Consider the following 16,915-nt stretch of genomic DNA (forward strand, 5'->3'; position numbering starts at 1 on the left):
ACACTCAAATTCACTCAAATTTACATCCCCAAAATAAACACAAAATAACTAAATTATCAATAATAATAATAATAATAATAATAAAATTAAGTGTGTTTAATTGTTGCCTTTTCTGACCGTTTCTACTTCATGTGTTTGCCGAAATCATCTTCAGTGCTGAGCTGATAGTTTTAGAAGAAAATCCGAACTGCTATTTTAATATCACACACCTTGACGGTCTCTGACTTGGGGTAAGAGTGAGTTTAGCGTCTTGTTGGTTGCTGTTTGACTTCGGGTTTGTCTTGAATATGTAGAAATAAATTGAAGAATTCTTGCATTTATTATTGTTGTGTCCTAAATTTGTCATATTTTGAAGATCATAAAACTGATCAAAAAGTTAATATTGAACTTGTGAACCTCACTCCTAAACTAAAAAAAAAAAAAAAAAAAAAAAAAAAAAAAAAAAAAAAAAAAAAAAAAACCCTACTATATTTACATTAGTTGCCAAATCCCAGTTGTGTCTAGGTACTTTGTTGATGTAGTTTTCTGTTTTAAATGTTGTGATAAACTTAGACATTTTGTCAATTAGTGTCCAATAATTTATAATGTAATCCCATTGTTGTTCCATGGTACCTCTATCCTGGTTTAATTTAGGTTTGTTGGTTATACAAAATAAGATTAATAAGAGATATCTCAGTTTGATTAAAAAAAATAAAAAATAAAACTATATTGGGTAGTTGCCTTGATTGTAGTGTGTTTAGTGTCTATAAAGTGTTAGATCGAAGTCAGAGAAGAATAATATGTGTTATTAAAATAGTAGTTCGAAGTTTCAACTATGTCGAAAACTTCAACGAACACGTGAAATGGAAATGATAGGGAAAGAAAGTGCCAAACGCGCTTATTTTTTTCTTTCTTTCTTTCTGTTGTGTCATTTCTATTATGTTCTATTCGTGTGTTGTGTAGTACAATAATTGACAGCAATACTGTATTATGAGGAATTGTTTTTTTTTCTTTCCTTCTTTTTCATTCTTTCTGTCTTTTTAACAGTGGTTTTATTGACGTCTATTGAGATTTTTTAATATTGGTTTGTTAAGTTCAGATGAAGTATATTGTATGTAATTTTTAAACAAATTTCATTTTCAGCTTCCTGCCAAAATGCATTTACTGACCCTGGGGGACCATTCGATTATGTTGTGAACTGCGCATGTGAAACTAAATCAGGCCAAACTGATCCCGTGTATAAGGAAGGAATAATGAAGCTCAGTTTGAATTGTGCCTCAGAAGCCGCCAAACATAAAGTTAAACGATATATTGAAGTTTCCAGTGGGCATATGTCATCGAATGATAAGGTATGTTTCAATCGGGTAGGCATTTGCCTCGACATTTCCCATCTACTCTTCTGTATTTTTTAATTTCCAGTTCTTATAGCGACATAACTAATAATAAATATTTTTGGTGTGGGTGAGAGCTATGCTCTTTTTAGCATTAGTCAAAGAAGAAAATAAAAGGTTAAATACTAAATTTAATTTTATTGGTGTTATTACACTCATTCCAGCAAGGAACAAAATCTAGAGCAAGTAATTTAGTTTGGAAGTCTTGTTTTCAAACGAAAAATATTGAATTTACTATTAATATAGTGGATATTTTTACAGTATGAGACATGGAAAACGTGAGTTAAAATTGCTTTACAGCTTAAAGTGACGTATTTGGGGAAAATTTTAACAATGATCGTTGCGTTTGTTTGTTTCTTGAGCATTACAGCAACAATTTATGGCAGTTAAATTACGGGTTGTCGCAGTTACTTGATTTTAAGCAGTGTTGGAAATTGGAACAATGTTTATCATATCTTCGGAACTGTTTGGGATATCAAATGGCTGTAAACGGCATTATGGCCTTTATGAAAATCATCTGTGTGATTAGATGTGGTACTTACCTAAGTACTTTTTCAAAAGAAAACTTTTAAACAAGTCAAATTTTCAATCTCTTGTAACTTTGTTCCTATTTATTCAAAATATATCATGATCACTAAGGTACTGTGGATGTGCATTACCCCGTTCTTCTTACTTGCGATATTACGGATATGGAGGTCTCCAAAATTTAGACATTTATGAATGTTATACTGTAGCGTCCTTGGTTTAGAACACTGAACAATGAGCGTGGTGTTGTGTGATTTCGTTTAATATGTGGATTTGAACTTTTTTTTTAAATACAACTTTATGTTGAGTTGGCAACACTGTTAAGCTGGTGGTATTGCAGAGTATATCAATATATCAATGTTTCCTTACCAATATTTGCGTGGTACAAAATGAGTGGTTCAAAATAAATCAGTGTATAAATACAGGGTATCTGAACTACAAGGACGAATTTCAGGAGGTGGTTCTACTATTGAAAAAAAAGCAGAGTCCGTTTTAACCGGTATCCAGCACTGAATAGTTTAATAGTTACAAGCACTGGGTGTAGGATTTCCTCATAAGGTGGGTGTAAATGAGAGGTGTGTCAATGCGTGTAGGTAATGCATGATTGTGTTACAGCTCACTTTTGTGTGATTGTACGCCGCTGTTTGCACCATATTTCCCAGCAAGGTGGATCGGATTAATCCTCTGGGTTTTTATCTTTGATGACTCATTAAGAGTGGTGTATGCCATCCCCATTGGTGACGTACATATTGTGGAGCAGCGTCTAAGTAACACTTGTCATGCTATTGGCCATGCCCCTGGAATTTTTGCCCTGATTTTCAAGTCCATGCTAAAGCGTTGCGGCGCTTACTTTAAGCATTTTCTGTAAGAATAATGACAAATAAACCAAATTATTAATTGCAAATTGAAAATAAACACTTTTATTTTTCCTTCATAAAGTGGTATGCAGCCACATGTGTGGTATTAACATCATTCGTTATGTGCAACATAGACATTGCAAACGAATTATCATTTGTTGGTGATCAGTGATCCTATACATTCTGTTACTCCCGTTTTTACTTCCCAGAATTATCAGGAATATTTTTTGCATAGGAGGAAATCCCATATGCCGCCACTTCATGATTCGGAAACATGTGTCTTTTGCTTATATATTTGCAATATTCAGCTTGAAAAATCACCATCCTGACCTACTCATTGGTGGATGTAAGTTGAGAGGGACTTGCCTTATTTTTGCTTGTAGAATACCATTTACTAGGGAAAGTGTGGCTACTGACCTCACAGTATGGTTTTTATCAACTTTTGTTTGTCGCCAGCGGCTAGTAACTGAAACTTTAAGTGAAGTAGTAACTGAGTGTTTTTAAGTGAAATTAATCAGTTAATAGGATGCCGCGTTTTCCTAGATGTAAGTCAGAATATAAGAGTTGTAGTAAAATATTTTTTTTTTTTTTTTTTTTTTTAACTTCCCAAAGCAAAAGCATATTTCGAAAATGGTGTAATTCTATCGCCAGAAAGGACAGAGAACTGATCTTTTTCTCATATATGTAATGTAAATTTCTCTTCGAAACATATAACGAAAGCCGACAAGTTGGTAAGATATAGGTCTTACAGCGAATAAAAGCATTTACTTGTTGAAACACAATCTGCGGTGGCGGCTCTGTATTTCTGCAACAGGCAAGTCACAACATGGTGCTGAAGGCTTTGCAGTCTCTCCTGTCGCAAAATCATCTCCTTGCTGTGGGGCTTCTAGTGTTTTTACTTTGAAAGCATTCTCTAAATTCCGATATTAGGTGCAAATACTACAGCAAAAATTTGTTGCTGTATAATCATACATCCAGTTTATGTCTTACACACACAAATATTTAACTATACATATCATACGCTGCACAAAGACTTTATAGTATTCAAAAAGTGAAAAATAGTTGATGTTGCCAATGTTACTTAATTTACTTCTTTAATTTAAGTTTTGTAATCGTTTTAGTAAATGAGTTTTAATTTCTGGTTTTACGTCTCACGGTACTGCCCCTTAAGTTACAGGATTATTTATTTATTTATTTATTTATTTATTTGAGTTTGGGGTCTCCTTCAGCAGCGATACTCTATAAGACGTGGACTTTGAGGTTAACGTGATATGCGAATCACATGAGCTCCCACCGGAAATCGAACCTGGGTCTCCCTCACCGAAGGCTTGTACACTATCCATATACAGGATGTCTATCGGTCACGAAAGTCACGAAAAAGTCACGAAATTTAGCTTTTGGGTCACGATTTTTTTTAATTGTGCAAACGTAAGTACAGATTGGAAAATTTTGTTCTGTAAAACGTCAAAATTCACCACCAAAATGTTTATGGTTGGCTTTAGACGCTACCAAATCGCAAGCAAAGTACATTTCTATCGCATGGATGAAAATTCGGCGCAATTCGCACCCAAATTCGCTCTTGAACATGTTAGGAAATTTTATGATTGTGTAAAGCAAAGGTCACGAAAAAGTCATGAAATTTCATTTTGGAATTTTTGTAGACACCATGATATAGCAACGAGGGAGCTCCAGAAAGAACATCACTGAAGCAAAATAAAGTGTCAACAGTGACAAAGGCCTTTAGAAATGTTAAACGTATTGTTGTGAATTGAAAACGTTTAGTGCAAGATTGTTTCCAGTAGTAGCTCGTGCGGTATTTATTCTACGTCAGTGGACAGTTTATGCACCTGAATTCGTGTTGTTTCACTAGAATGTAATGAAGAACATAATCTGGACTTAGTGATAAAGCTGATTTTTCACCACATGAAGTGGCGCTTTTTCTTTCATGAAAACGAAATGCCAAAGTATGTTGCAAAATTCATTTGAATTATACGTTTTTCCATAATGTGGCCTCAAACAACAGACAACGATGATTTCAATGTGGCGTAAAGTTGCCCCCCCCCCCCTTTCTTTTTCTGTTAAATTAATTTTTGGGAATTCTGTGACACGTGTGAAAAATTGACGACCTCATCGGCATTTTCCTTCATATTATCATTCGGTGGGGCTGACCTTGGACTTCAACGGCATCTTTAGCGTCACTGTTTATCTTGGCGATCCCGAGAACTCTACTAATATTGGTCGTTTTCAATTATTTTGACATGTCGCCTCTTCTCACCTCCGTCCCTAGCGGTACCAACATCTCTCTATTTATCCCCGTGCCGAACAGGGCTTAAACAGTATCAAGAGTATTACCTGACCCCGAAAACTATGAATTCAACACTAATTTCGGTCAGTGTTGATTATTTTTACGTCTCCACTCTTTCCTCTCCGAGAGTTGTTTGGTGGTTTTTCACAACAATAAATCTAGTTTTTGCGTCGATTCATAACCATGAATGAAACATGACTCCATCAGTTCACACCTGAGACGAAGGAACAGTCAAAACAGTTGACTGAAAGGGAAAAATCGACTCCAAAGAAGGTGAAGGCAGTTCATCTGTTGCCAAGATCATGACGTCAGTTTTTTGGGATGCGCGTGGAATAATTTTCAGTAATTATTTTTGGAAAGGGCAAACAACGGCGAGTAGTATGCAAACTTATTGCAACATTTGAGTAATGAAATCAAGAAAAAACAACCACATTTGACGAAACAAAGTTTCATGAAGCAGGGTTCCCAGCTGTCTTATTTTCCTGTTTTTTCCTATATTTTGGAAATTTCTGTTTATTTGTCTTACATATGTCCTATATTTTAATCTTGTCCTATATTTCCTATATTTTTCAGTGATTAAATTATTAAAAGTGCATGCCAAGGGCAGTTCTAGTGATGATTTAAATTGCTACATATTAGCAATATGCTTAAATGTGTCTTAGCATTATTTTTCTGAGGCACGGTCACTAATCCTCACAATTACTTTTTTTTTTTTTAATTTGGTTTTTCCTATCCTCCCATGGCCACTTTTTTTTTTTTCCATCTTTGTTTCCTATGTGCCCATTCTTCCCCAGTGAAGCTTAGCTGATGAACCTTGCCATGCTCCAGTTTCTTATAACGCAAGTTGTGTTAGCATTTTCTTTCAGCAATGTGTGCAGCAGTTGAATTGAGGTGTGTTGGTATTCACCAACATATCCCAACGCCTTCTAATATTGCTGTACATAATACGCGTCCTGAAAAACCTGGAAATAAAACTGTGTCGTGGAAACGCTTTGGAAAAGTTATGAAAAATGTCCTGAAATTTATGTTATATAACAGTTGTTAGAAGTGTACATATAATTTGCAGAGCTATGATGAATGAAATGCTGTTACGTTATTTATTTCAGAGGGAAATAGTTTGATCAAATAATTCAGTGTTTAATTAGATTCAAATATTTTATTACAGAGAAATAAGCTATCAATCTTCTTTTTCCATTAGAAAGATATGAAGTAATGAAAAATAATGCCAAAATAAAGTTTATCTGTAAATAAAAGAACTAGAAGGATAGTAGGAAGGTAGAGAAATAGTTAATATTTTTGCATGCATTAATTAAACTTACGTATTCAAAATTATATATGAATAACGGCATGTTAAAAGTGTTAAATGTCATGGTAGTCCTGTAAATAAGAGTTAACTATTTCTTTTTCTTCTGAGGTAGTGCGAATATGTTCTGAATTCTAAAAATATTGGAGCTGCATTTTTTCTCTTTTGAATAACAAATAGTTGTCCATTGGGGTGAAGGGTGGTCTTTTCTTACAATACATATTATATATATATATATATATATATATATATATATATATATATATATATTGTGTGTGTGTTCTTCAGAGCATAATATTCCATTGTATAAACCAAACTGTCCTATATTTTTTCAATGTCCTGCTGGGAGGCCTGATGAAGACAAGCTACCAGTTCACACATCCGTTATCTTGTTAAAGTTTAATCAATAAGCTAAAAGTTCGAATTGCTTCCTCACGCACCCTATTCGCCACATTTAGTCCCCTCGGATTATTTTCTCTTTCCAAATTTAAAAATAGCTCAGTGGTAAAAGATTTGCCAACAATGAAGAGATGGAGTCTGGGGTTATGTAGTTATTTTGAGAAACTCAACGGTTCACACTATAAACAGGACATCTCTGGGAAGAGTGTATCGAGCTAAAAGGAGACTATGTTGAGAAATAAAGATAGTTTCTCCCAAATTTTTTGTTTTCTTTGTTAGGTCGAGTACTTCTGGGACTATCCTCATTGAAGCTGGTGCCTCTGCGGCGAACCACAGAAATAGTGAGAGATCTCACACTTGATCGTCTAAATCCTATGCTTGCAGGGTTGGCAAAAACCATGGTTTTTATTTAAAAAACCAAATAAACCGTTTTTTTTGGTTTAAACCAGGTTTTTTTGGTTTAAACCAGGTTTTTATGGTTTAAATAATTTGCTCTATATATTCATATCATATATGGACAGAAATAAGTTTGTTTCGCCTTGATGTTATTATGCGACAACCGAGTTATGCTGGAAGTGGTCACATAAGCTTAAAGCGGAATAAAAACCGCTTCTCGAGTTACATCCGAGAGAAATTGTCCTCCATTTGAACTCGGAACCAGGACTAATTGGCCACAAATGCGATACGTCTGCCGACTCACTCACGAAGGAATCCTGATAAAAAATCGTTGTACTGATCTTTACATGCTTCTTAATATAACTGTCAACAGTCATTTCAGAAGGACAAAAAGATAAACAGTTGCACAAGTGAAACCATTACACAGAATTACATATGAACAATTTCAAAGTACTACGGAGTACAGAAGAACTAATTTAGTTCAAGTTAGTTAACAACGACTTTTATCGGTCCAAATTAAAGAAATACACCGACTTAATCTGCATATCAATAAGAAAAGTGAATAAAGATACGAATTATTTGAGTCCACTTTGGCTCAGACTCATTTATACATAAATAGATACCAAAGATACTTATTTCACTAAAGGCCTCTCGTGAGGTCTGTATGACCCTTCCCCCCCCCCCCCCCACACACACAAAAAGTACGGCATTTTCGATGTATTTTATCAATAGTAAACATTGAAACGAAACAATATTTAGAATTTTTCTTCGATTGTAATTACATAACAATAATAACTACAAAAAATCACAAAATAAACATTTATAAACTTATAAAAAAAAAAAAAAAAAAAGAGTTGCTTTTGTAGTATAATCTTTTTGAGTAATGAATGGAGAATTTAGGTCTGAATATAATACGAATAATATACGGGAGTGAAACGTGATAACCCACAAATGTGTGTTCATCAAGATTTTACAAATACTTACACTTTTACGAACATTTTTTGTTTTTTGGTTTAAACCAGTTGGTTTTTTTGAAAAAACCAGCTGGTTTAAACCTTGGTTTAAACCATGGTTTAAACCACCTTGGTTTAAACCAGCCAACCCTGTATGCTTGTAAAAACACCTGCCGAATTTGGTGCCCAAAGTTCAGAAACATTATATAGTGTTCGTAAAGTTGCGCAACCCAAAGTTTAAGTAGGTATATCTTTTGAACCAAGAACGATAAAGACCTGAGACTTGAAACAAATGTAAACGTGTTCTATGTAGATATTTTCGAGATCATGACCAACGTTGGAATTTGTAATCTTTCTGTGTAGTAACGAAAGAAAATATTGAAAGTGTAAAATAAAAAATGTACAGAATGAAGAAAATCAATACTTAGTTACAGAAAACTGATTTCCTGCGGGTGAATCCCTGTGTATATGTGTAGTATGCATCCACGTTTATCCATTGGTGCGAAAATGAGATGAAGTTGATGCAGTGTTGCCATGTACAAAGGTTATTTAATTGAAGTCTGTAAAATGTTTTTTTTATATATACAGAAACGCGAACTTTGCCAACACTGTTGTTGTAAAATTATTACAATAGATGTGTTTGAGGTTAATTAGTGATAAGAAATGAGAATTTACACATAATTAATAACCTGAGTTTTTACGCAAAAATTTGCGATAAAAATTACCCACCTACATCTGGCAACACTTCCAACGAAAGATTAGAAATGTTAGGAGAATTTTTCAGTGACCACATCGTCTCCAAAAATTCGTGGCCTTCCGGTTCTCTGGACTTAACCTCTATCGTTTTCTTATGGAGTTACCTAAAAAAATGTGTGTACAAGAATAACCCCACGACCACTGAGGAACTGAGACGAACACTGAAAAGGAAATGAAATTTTCAAGTTTTATGTCCCACGTTTATGCCGGCTAGGCTAAAGGAGACAGTGATGATGAGAAATGAATGAAATGGTGGAATGAAGAAAGTGAGAGGAAACGGGAGAACCCCGAGGAAATCCACGCACGCGGTATTTGTCCACCACAAAACTCACTTGGCACGAGCTGGGATCGAACCAAAGACCCATGCACCAGAGGTGAACGCTCAACCACTGAGCCACCGTGGCCACCAAGATCAACACTGAAACAAATTAAATCAGTCACCAGAAACACACTTAAAAAGGTGTCAAGAAACATGAGGAAGTGTGTAAATTTGTATTTACAAGAACGCGGCAGCCGCTTCTAGCATTTGCTTTAAAGTCCTTCTCTTCCCACGCGGATTCGAGGGTTGCCAGCTGTAGGTGAGTAATTTTTTATCTCAATTTTTTGCGTAAAAACTCAGGTTATCAATTATGTGTAAATTCTCATTGCTTATTATTAATTAACCTAAAATACACGTGCCGCAGTAATTTTACAACAACAGTGTTGGTAGAGATCGCGTTTCTGTTTAAAAAAAAAAAAAACACCCATATTACGGATTTGCATTAAAAAGCTTTTACATGGCAACACTGCATCAACGTATATCACATTTTCGCACCAATCGATAAATGTTGATGCATACTGCATATATTCACAGGGATTCACCCGCCGGAAATCAGATTTCTGCAACTAAATATATTGATTTTCTTCATTTTGTACATTTTTTATTTTACGCTTTCGGTACTTCCTTTCGTTACTACATAAAAGCATTACAAATTCCAACATCAGTCATGATCTCGAAAATATCTACATATAGGGTGGCCCAAAAGTAGGTATACAGTCCCGTACTGATCAAATCATTGCTTTTCATATCATTTCTTATTGTTATCTATCAGGTAGACTTAGTTTCCTTATTATTATTCGTTCTTAATGTCTTTTTACTTATATCTGAAGCTCGGAACAGCAGTAGCAAATCAATCTATAAGTTAGAATGTTATACTTGATCAATGCAGAAGTGTATACCAACTTTTGGGCCACCCTGTAGAACACGTTTACATTTGTTTCAAGTCTCAGGTCTTTATCGTTCTTGATTCAAAAGATATACCTACTCGTACTTCGGGTTGTGCAACTTTACGCACACATACACACAGACACTATATATATATATATATATATATATATATATATGGTGCCTTCCATTTCAACTCAGGCAAAAAAAAAATATAAAATTGTACCATCACCATCTCAGATATTGTTGAAACTTTTTTTTATAGCAACTAGACATGTTTTTAAGAGACCCATATTTTTTTGTTTTGTCGAAAAAAAAAATCCGCCAGTAATGGGCCATCAAAGACGGGGAGTACAATTTATGAATTGTAGAAGACATGGAAAATGGTCAATTTCGGAGCCTCACCATTCAGCTATGGAGACAGGTAGAGTTATAATTCTTGTTGTGGTACGTACATAGGGATATAAATAAACTATATTTTATTATAGTTTGGTTTGCGCATGCGTATCTTTTTGTACATAAATTAACAAATGAACGTCAATTTATCTGAAAAGTCGAAGTTTGCGATTTTTTTTCGAGCACTTCCGGTTCGAATTTTAAAATTCTGTTTTCACGGTTGGTAAAACCTAGTTACCCGCTTTCCGGAAAAAAAAAAATGTATCGCTTCTGTGTGCAATCGTTTTGTCGCAAACAATTCGAGAAATTGTAAAATTTTCAAAAATCGTCATTTTGGGGCGCCATTTTTTCGAAAACACCATCTTTTAAAATTCTGAAATTTTGTCAGATGGTTCAACTTTACATGAATAATAAATACACCAAATACCATTTTCGACCAATGCATCATGAATTAACTGCAGCCTTTTAAAGTTAGCAAAGTTTCGTTAACTTTGATGCCACAGTTAGCAACACTGGGAACAATGAAAGTGCAATGATTTGATGATGTTTGTGGTTCACATTCATTAAATGAAGAATAAAAGGTTTTCTTGACTTTTTTTTTTTTTATTATTATTATTATTTTGATCAAATAAGCTCAGTAAAATGAACCTCTCCCTACTCCTCCGTTTTCTCAAACCGAAATAATCTGAGGTGGAAATTACGATTACGAAACACACAAATTTCAAGTTCATTTACTTAAAATGGTCTTCAGAAACTTTTTTTTTTTTTTTTTTTTTTAACATGGACCAATGATTTGCTTGGTTGGTGTCTTCTTCGCTAATAGCATGTAACCGTGCAGATGTTCCAGTAAGTGTCGGTTCACTCACAACTCATCCAGGAGTGGATCTAGGGGGACAATTGCCCCACCAGAAGAAGAAACTTTTATTTCATATATAAATAAAACCCATCCCAGAGTTTGGAGCTCTTAAAAGTAGCTCTAAGTAGCAGTATTACAAGGCCCCCAGAAGTCCGTCTTGGATCCGCCCCTGCGTAGCACATTGTCGATAGTCACAAAACACTTATTTTCACTTCTCTTATGCTCTTCTGGAAACCTGTATCCTGCTGAAGATCTATGTAGAAGCATAAACAGCACTTCAACTTCACGTAATTCATGATTTATTCATAATATCCCTCCCATTCCAATACTGTCGCAGAGATCCTTGCATGGCCGGTTTCACTGCAAAACCACTGCTTTATCGGACCTTGATTGATTGATTGATTTTGAGTTTTACGTCCCGTTCAGCAGCGAGGCTATATGAGACGTGGACCTACTGATTAACGTGGAATCCGAACCACATGAGCTCCCGCCGGGAATCGAACCCGGGTCTCCCGCGTCAAAGGCGCGTACGCTAACCGCTTAGCCACGGATGAGCTCTGCTTTATCGGACCTGTCTGCATCTCGAACATCTGAAAGCGATTTTTAAAATGGGATGCAGCACCATCAGAAATTACTGACACGGTTTCGGAAATTGTAGACACTTATTTTCACGTATTCAAACCTTTTTCTAGAAAATATATTTTCGCTTTTCTTCGAGTATTTTTAGAATCTTGCCTATGGCTATGAGTACATGAGCCGAATCGTGTGTTTTATCGTCGTTTATTACAACAAAACTGTCAGTTGTTTCATATTCCGGTGATAACTCTAAATTTCAGTCCAGTTTTCAACGAAGTCCACATGAAGTAAAATAGATTTTGTATCTTGAAATTTTATACGATGCTTTTCGGTAGCAATTAATTCTCTTTGGATTTTTTTGATGTAGTCATGAATTACAATTCTTACAGTTAAACCAGCAATGTACGATACGAAAACAGAGAGTGGCACAGTTTTTTAACGAGATCAATTTTTTTCCCATATGGCCTACGTAACACTTTCATTTTCATCAGGATCAATAGTTAAAGACTCCACACTTATTCCTTCTGCTCCAGGACATTCACCACATTCTTGAAGAAGACAGTTGTCATTTTCTACGGAACATACTACTAAAGGAAATAGGTCACTCATGACAGCTTCAATACAGGCTGCACCTTTGATTTATAACAACGCAGTAGGAGCTAACTTAAAATTCGCACAACAAACACACACACACTTCCCTCGCAGGTTGCGGACTGACCCACTTTAGTCGGATACTATAAAATTCCGAGTGACCCATTCTTATGCTGGGATTGTTCTGTTTAAAAAGTCAGTAAATTTCTTTGGAACGCGTAAGAAAACGTTTCGACTTTTTTTAACTTTTTGTCCTTTTTCGATCACTGTAATGACATCGCACTTAATTGAGGCTTTGTCTGGAGCATTCCAAATCATCACTGAGGTAATAGTTCAGGTTTTTTATAGATCATCAGAATTTATTGGATGGTCATTTCAAGTAAACTTAAAATATGTGTGTTTCGTAATCGTAATTTCCACCTCAGATTACTTCGGTTTAAAAAAAACGGAGGAGTAGGGAGAGGTTCATTTTACTATTTCAGAGAGCCTCTTTGATCAAAATAATAATAAAAAAAAAAAAAACAGTCAAGAAAACCTTTTATTCTTCATTTAATGAATGTGAACCACAAACATCATCAAACCATTGCACTTTCATTGTTTCCAGTGTTGCTAACTGTGACATGAAAGTTAACGAAACTTCGCTAACTTTAAAAGGCTGCAGTTAATTCATGAAGCATTGGTCGAGAATGGTATTTGGTGTGTTTATTATTCATGTAAAGTTGAACCATCTGACAAAATTTCAGAATTTTAAAAGATGGTGTTTTCGAGAAAATGGCGCCCAAAAATGGCGATTTTTGAAAATTTTACAATTTCTCGAATTGTTTGCGACAAAACGGTTGCACACAGAAGCGATACAATTTTTTTTTCGGAAAGCGGGTAGGTCTTACCAACCGTGAAAACAGAATTTTAAAATTCGAACCGGAAGTGCTCGAAAAAAAATTCGCAAACTTCGACTTTCCAGATAAATTGACGTTCATTTGTTAATTTATGTACAAAAAGATTCGCATGCGCAAACCAAACTATAATAAAATATAGTTTATATATATCCCTATGTACACTCATGTCCAAAATGATTGTCGCATATCTATAACTGTCTTTTTGTAAGAATGTAATTTGATATTGATTTTGCTGGTTTTAATACTGATACTATGTGTATAATCGGAAAATGCATGTTTGTGGTAAATTTCACAGGAAAAAAATTATAAATACGAAAATTAGAATGAGTAAAACAAAATGTTAAATGGACAAGAAAATTTTATTTTTGTTTTATTGTTCTTATTTACTGCTCTTTTGACATGAAATTTGCCACATACATATCTTTGCCGATTACACACATACTAACATTATAAGAAATACCGGGCGAATTCGTTATCAAATTATATTCCTACAATAACATATTTATAGACATGCGACAATAATTTTGGACATAAGTGCACATACCACAACAAGAATTATAACTCTACCTGTCCCCATAGCCGAATGGTGAGGCTCCTAAGTTGACCATTTTCCATGTCTTCTACAATTCATAAATTGTACTCCCCGTCTTTGATGGCCTATTACTTGGCGGAAATTTTTTTTTTTCGACAAAACAAAAAAATATGGGTCTCTTTTAAACATGTCTAGTTGCTATAAAAAAAAAAAAAAAAAAGTTTCAACAATGTCTGAGATGATGATGGTACATCCTCTGCCTGAATTGAAATGGAAGGCACCATATATAGGATATTTCAGATAGAACGTCCAGTTCTTATAAATCATAAATGATTGAAACAAAAAATGAGATGGATAACCCGAAAATTGTAAATAGCAAAGCACATAACTCCGTACATAATTCGAAAGCTCATGTAAAAACAAACACTTTTAAAGGGGAAAAATCATATGGAGCATCGTTTACGACATGGCCACCATTTAATTGTGAGTTCTTATTCAGAAAAACGTCCAGTAGTTACAAATCATAAATGGCTGGAGACAAAAGGATGGAACAAAAAGTAAGGTAGGAAAATGGCAGACAACACATCAAATGAAGCACTCAGCTTGCTCCTCAGAGCCCTCTACTATAGGGTCCCAGGAGTCACCTGAAAATTTTAAATAGTAACGTATGTAATTTGATATATCATTAAGAGTATACTAAAAAAAAAAAAAAAAAAATGTAGGAAAAAGAATTTCCTGTAGGCACCGTTTACAAATGAGCACCATTTAATTATTAATTTTATCTGATTGTGCAAGGATTCACAATTCACTGGTGACAATTTTGTAAACGATGCCTTGCCTCACGGAAAGCTTTTTCGCATAGAGTTGTTTGTTTTCCATGATCCTTTCATTGATATCAAATTGCTGTTTTATACATATCTTGCTATTTAATATTTTCAGATTGGATTTCTCGTTGGGCAAGCCGAGAATTCCATTCAATATGCTCTCTGACATTTTCTTATCTTATTTTTTGTTTCATTATTTTATCCAACTGTTCCTGATTTATAATCATTGGACGCTTTATAAAATATACAATATATATATATAATACATCAATCTTTCTCTGATTTTCTGGTATTCTTATTACTATCTATTTATTTTAATTAGCTGCCACACAAAGAGGATGAGAAGCCAGATCCGTGGACCTTCATTGCAAAGTTCAAAAGTCTTGTGGAACAGGAGCTGGACAAAATTCCTGACTTAGATTATGTAGTTGTTCGACCTGCAATAACGTATGGCTTAGGAGACAAAAGCGGAGTAGGTATGTCTTGAGAATATTTTACTTAGTTGATGATATTAAGAGGTATAAAAATGTTACGCATGAAGAAATACAGGCAGTTACGACTCAAAACGAATACGTCAAGCATGCTTGTTTTAAAACTGTTTTCAAATCGTATGTATAAGATTATGGATATATGAGAGCTCAGCATCGTATTTCTCTGGAAGCACAAGTGGTTTTTATCCCAAGCTAGCCTGTAGGTTTTCAGCCTCACTGCTCTGTTTTTGCCCTTGTTGCGTAGCACTGGCATCCCAATTATCCATATAAAATGTGTTATGTGCCAGAAGACATCTGAATTACAGAGTAACATGGGTTCAACAAGCTGAGATAAGTCATTCAAAATGTGCTTAACATAGGAAGATGGCAGGTAACAAAAGCAAACACAGTTATACCACAGTTCGTAGCAATGCCAAAATCATCTTCCCCTACCAGTATAAGTGATTGTGAAAGGAAAAAAAAATTCACATGAAGTGTCAGGAGTATCAAAATAAAGCAGCATGTTTGACTGTAGTATCAAAGACGAGGTAACAAGCGCTGAAATCGTATAGACAATGAAGGTGGTTATGGAACATTTTTCATTTAATTCATACGCTGGTTTGAATGGGTATTTCAGCGTATGTTTCCAGATAGTGAAATAGCTCAGAAGTTATAATGGGGAGAAGAAAGTCATCCTATGTTGTTGTGTATGGTTTGACGCCATATTTTAAGTCCCAGTTACTTGAAATTCTTAAGTAACTTTCAAATAAAGTCGTTTCTTTCAATGAGTCTCTAAGTAAGTAATTCAGCAAGGACAAGTGTGGATATACTTATTCGCTTTTGGGATAAGATGATTAATCAAGTATCAGTTAGGTATATGAATTCTGAGTTTCTTCGTCATTCTCGTGCGGAAAACTTAGCAAATTAAAAGCAACTTTCAGTGGCTATCATTATCGAGAATAATCCAAATTTCCATGGATAGACTCATTGCCAACTGGAAATTTCGTCGCATTTTTGTGCTGAAATCGCCCAAAATGAAAATGGTGCCAAATTCTGCGACGTGAGTTTTTGCAATTTGCGTATCGTTCATAGATCATCATATCATACATAATTTAAATTGGACATCATGTTGCTTGCTAGAATATTAATGAAATTTTGAAAAGTTGGCACAGACTTTTTAAGGACATCCCTGTACGCCGGGCAGACTTCATATCGTGCATAGGCATTAATAAATTCCCTTAGAAATTTTGCAGTTGGCATTGGGTGGAGAGTTCCGAAGTCGCTCGGTGCACTATTGACTTACTAGTAGATATCAAGATGTACTTGGAACAGTTCAAAAAGTCTCTTCCAAAGTATTGTTCAGAAAAGGTCTCTTCCAAACAAGAAGATGGAATTGTTCAGAAAGCAATTGATGATCCGCTAATTCTGCCTAGATTGGCTTTTATGGTGTCTTAATAGTGCTGATGTTCTGACCTTTTTTTGTAAATTTCAATTGTCAAAGCCACTAGCACACATTTTGTCTACAGAATGTGAACTTTTGATTCGTCACATTATGAAAAGTGAAGCCTTAATAGAAGTGGATACTACCTTAAAACCGTTGAAGTATCTGATGAAAAGAACTTTAGAACTTCTCTCCTGTTCTAAAGTTGACATAGGATTTTCTGCAAAGAAGATTTTAAATCATAACAAAGCTAATGAAAGAGTAA

The 16,915-nt window shown here is 34.8% G+C and overlaps 1 protein-coding gene across 1 annotated transcript in view; it reads left to right on the top strand.

The window, feature by feature from the left end:
- The window catches only part of LOC145678669 (uncharacterized), a 53,344-nt gene that overhangs the window by 17,706 nt on the left and 18,723 nt on the right, over window positions 1–16,915 (top strand). The window contains exons 3-4 of the mRNA XM_081749061.1: window positions 1,123–1,328; window positions 15,062–15,215. Of these exons, the coding sequence (XP_081605187.1) occupies window positions 1,123–1,328; window positions 15,062–15,215 (360 nt within the window). The remainder of the gene's footprint in view (window positions 1–1,122; window positions 1,329–15,061; window positions 15,216–16,915) is intronic.

The sequence above is a fragment of the Thermobia domestica genome, chromosome 2, assembly GCF_964235325.1.
Source record: "Thermobia domestica chromosome 2, izTheDome1.hap1.1, whole genome shotgun sequence".
Lineage (NCBI taxonomy): Eukaryota > Metazoa > Arthropoda > Insecta > Zygentoma > Lepismatidae > Thermobia > Thermobia domestica.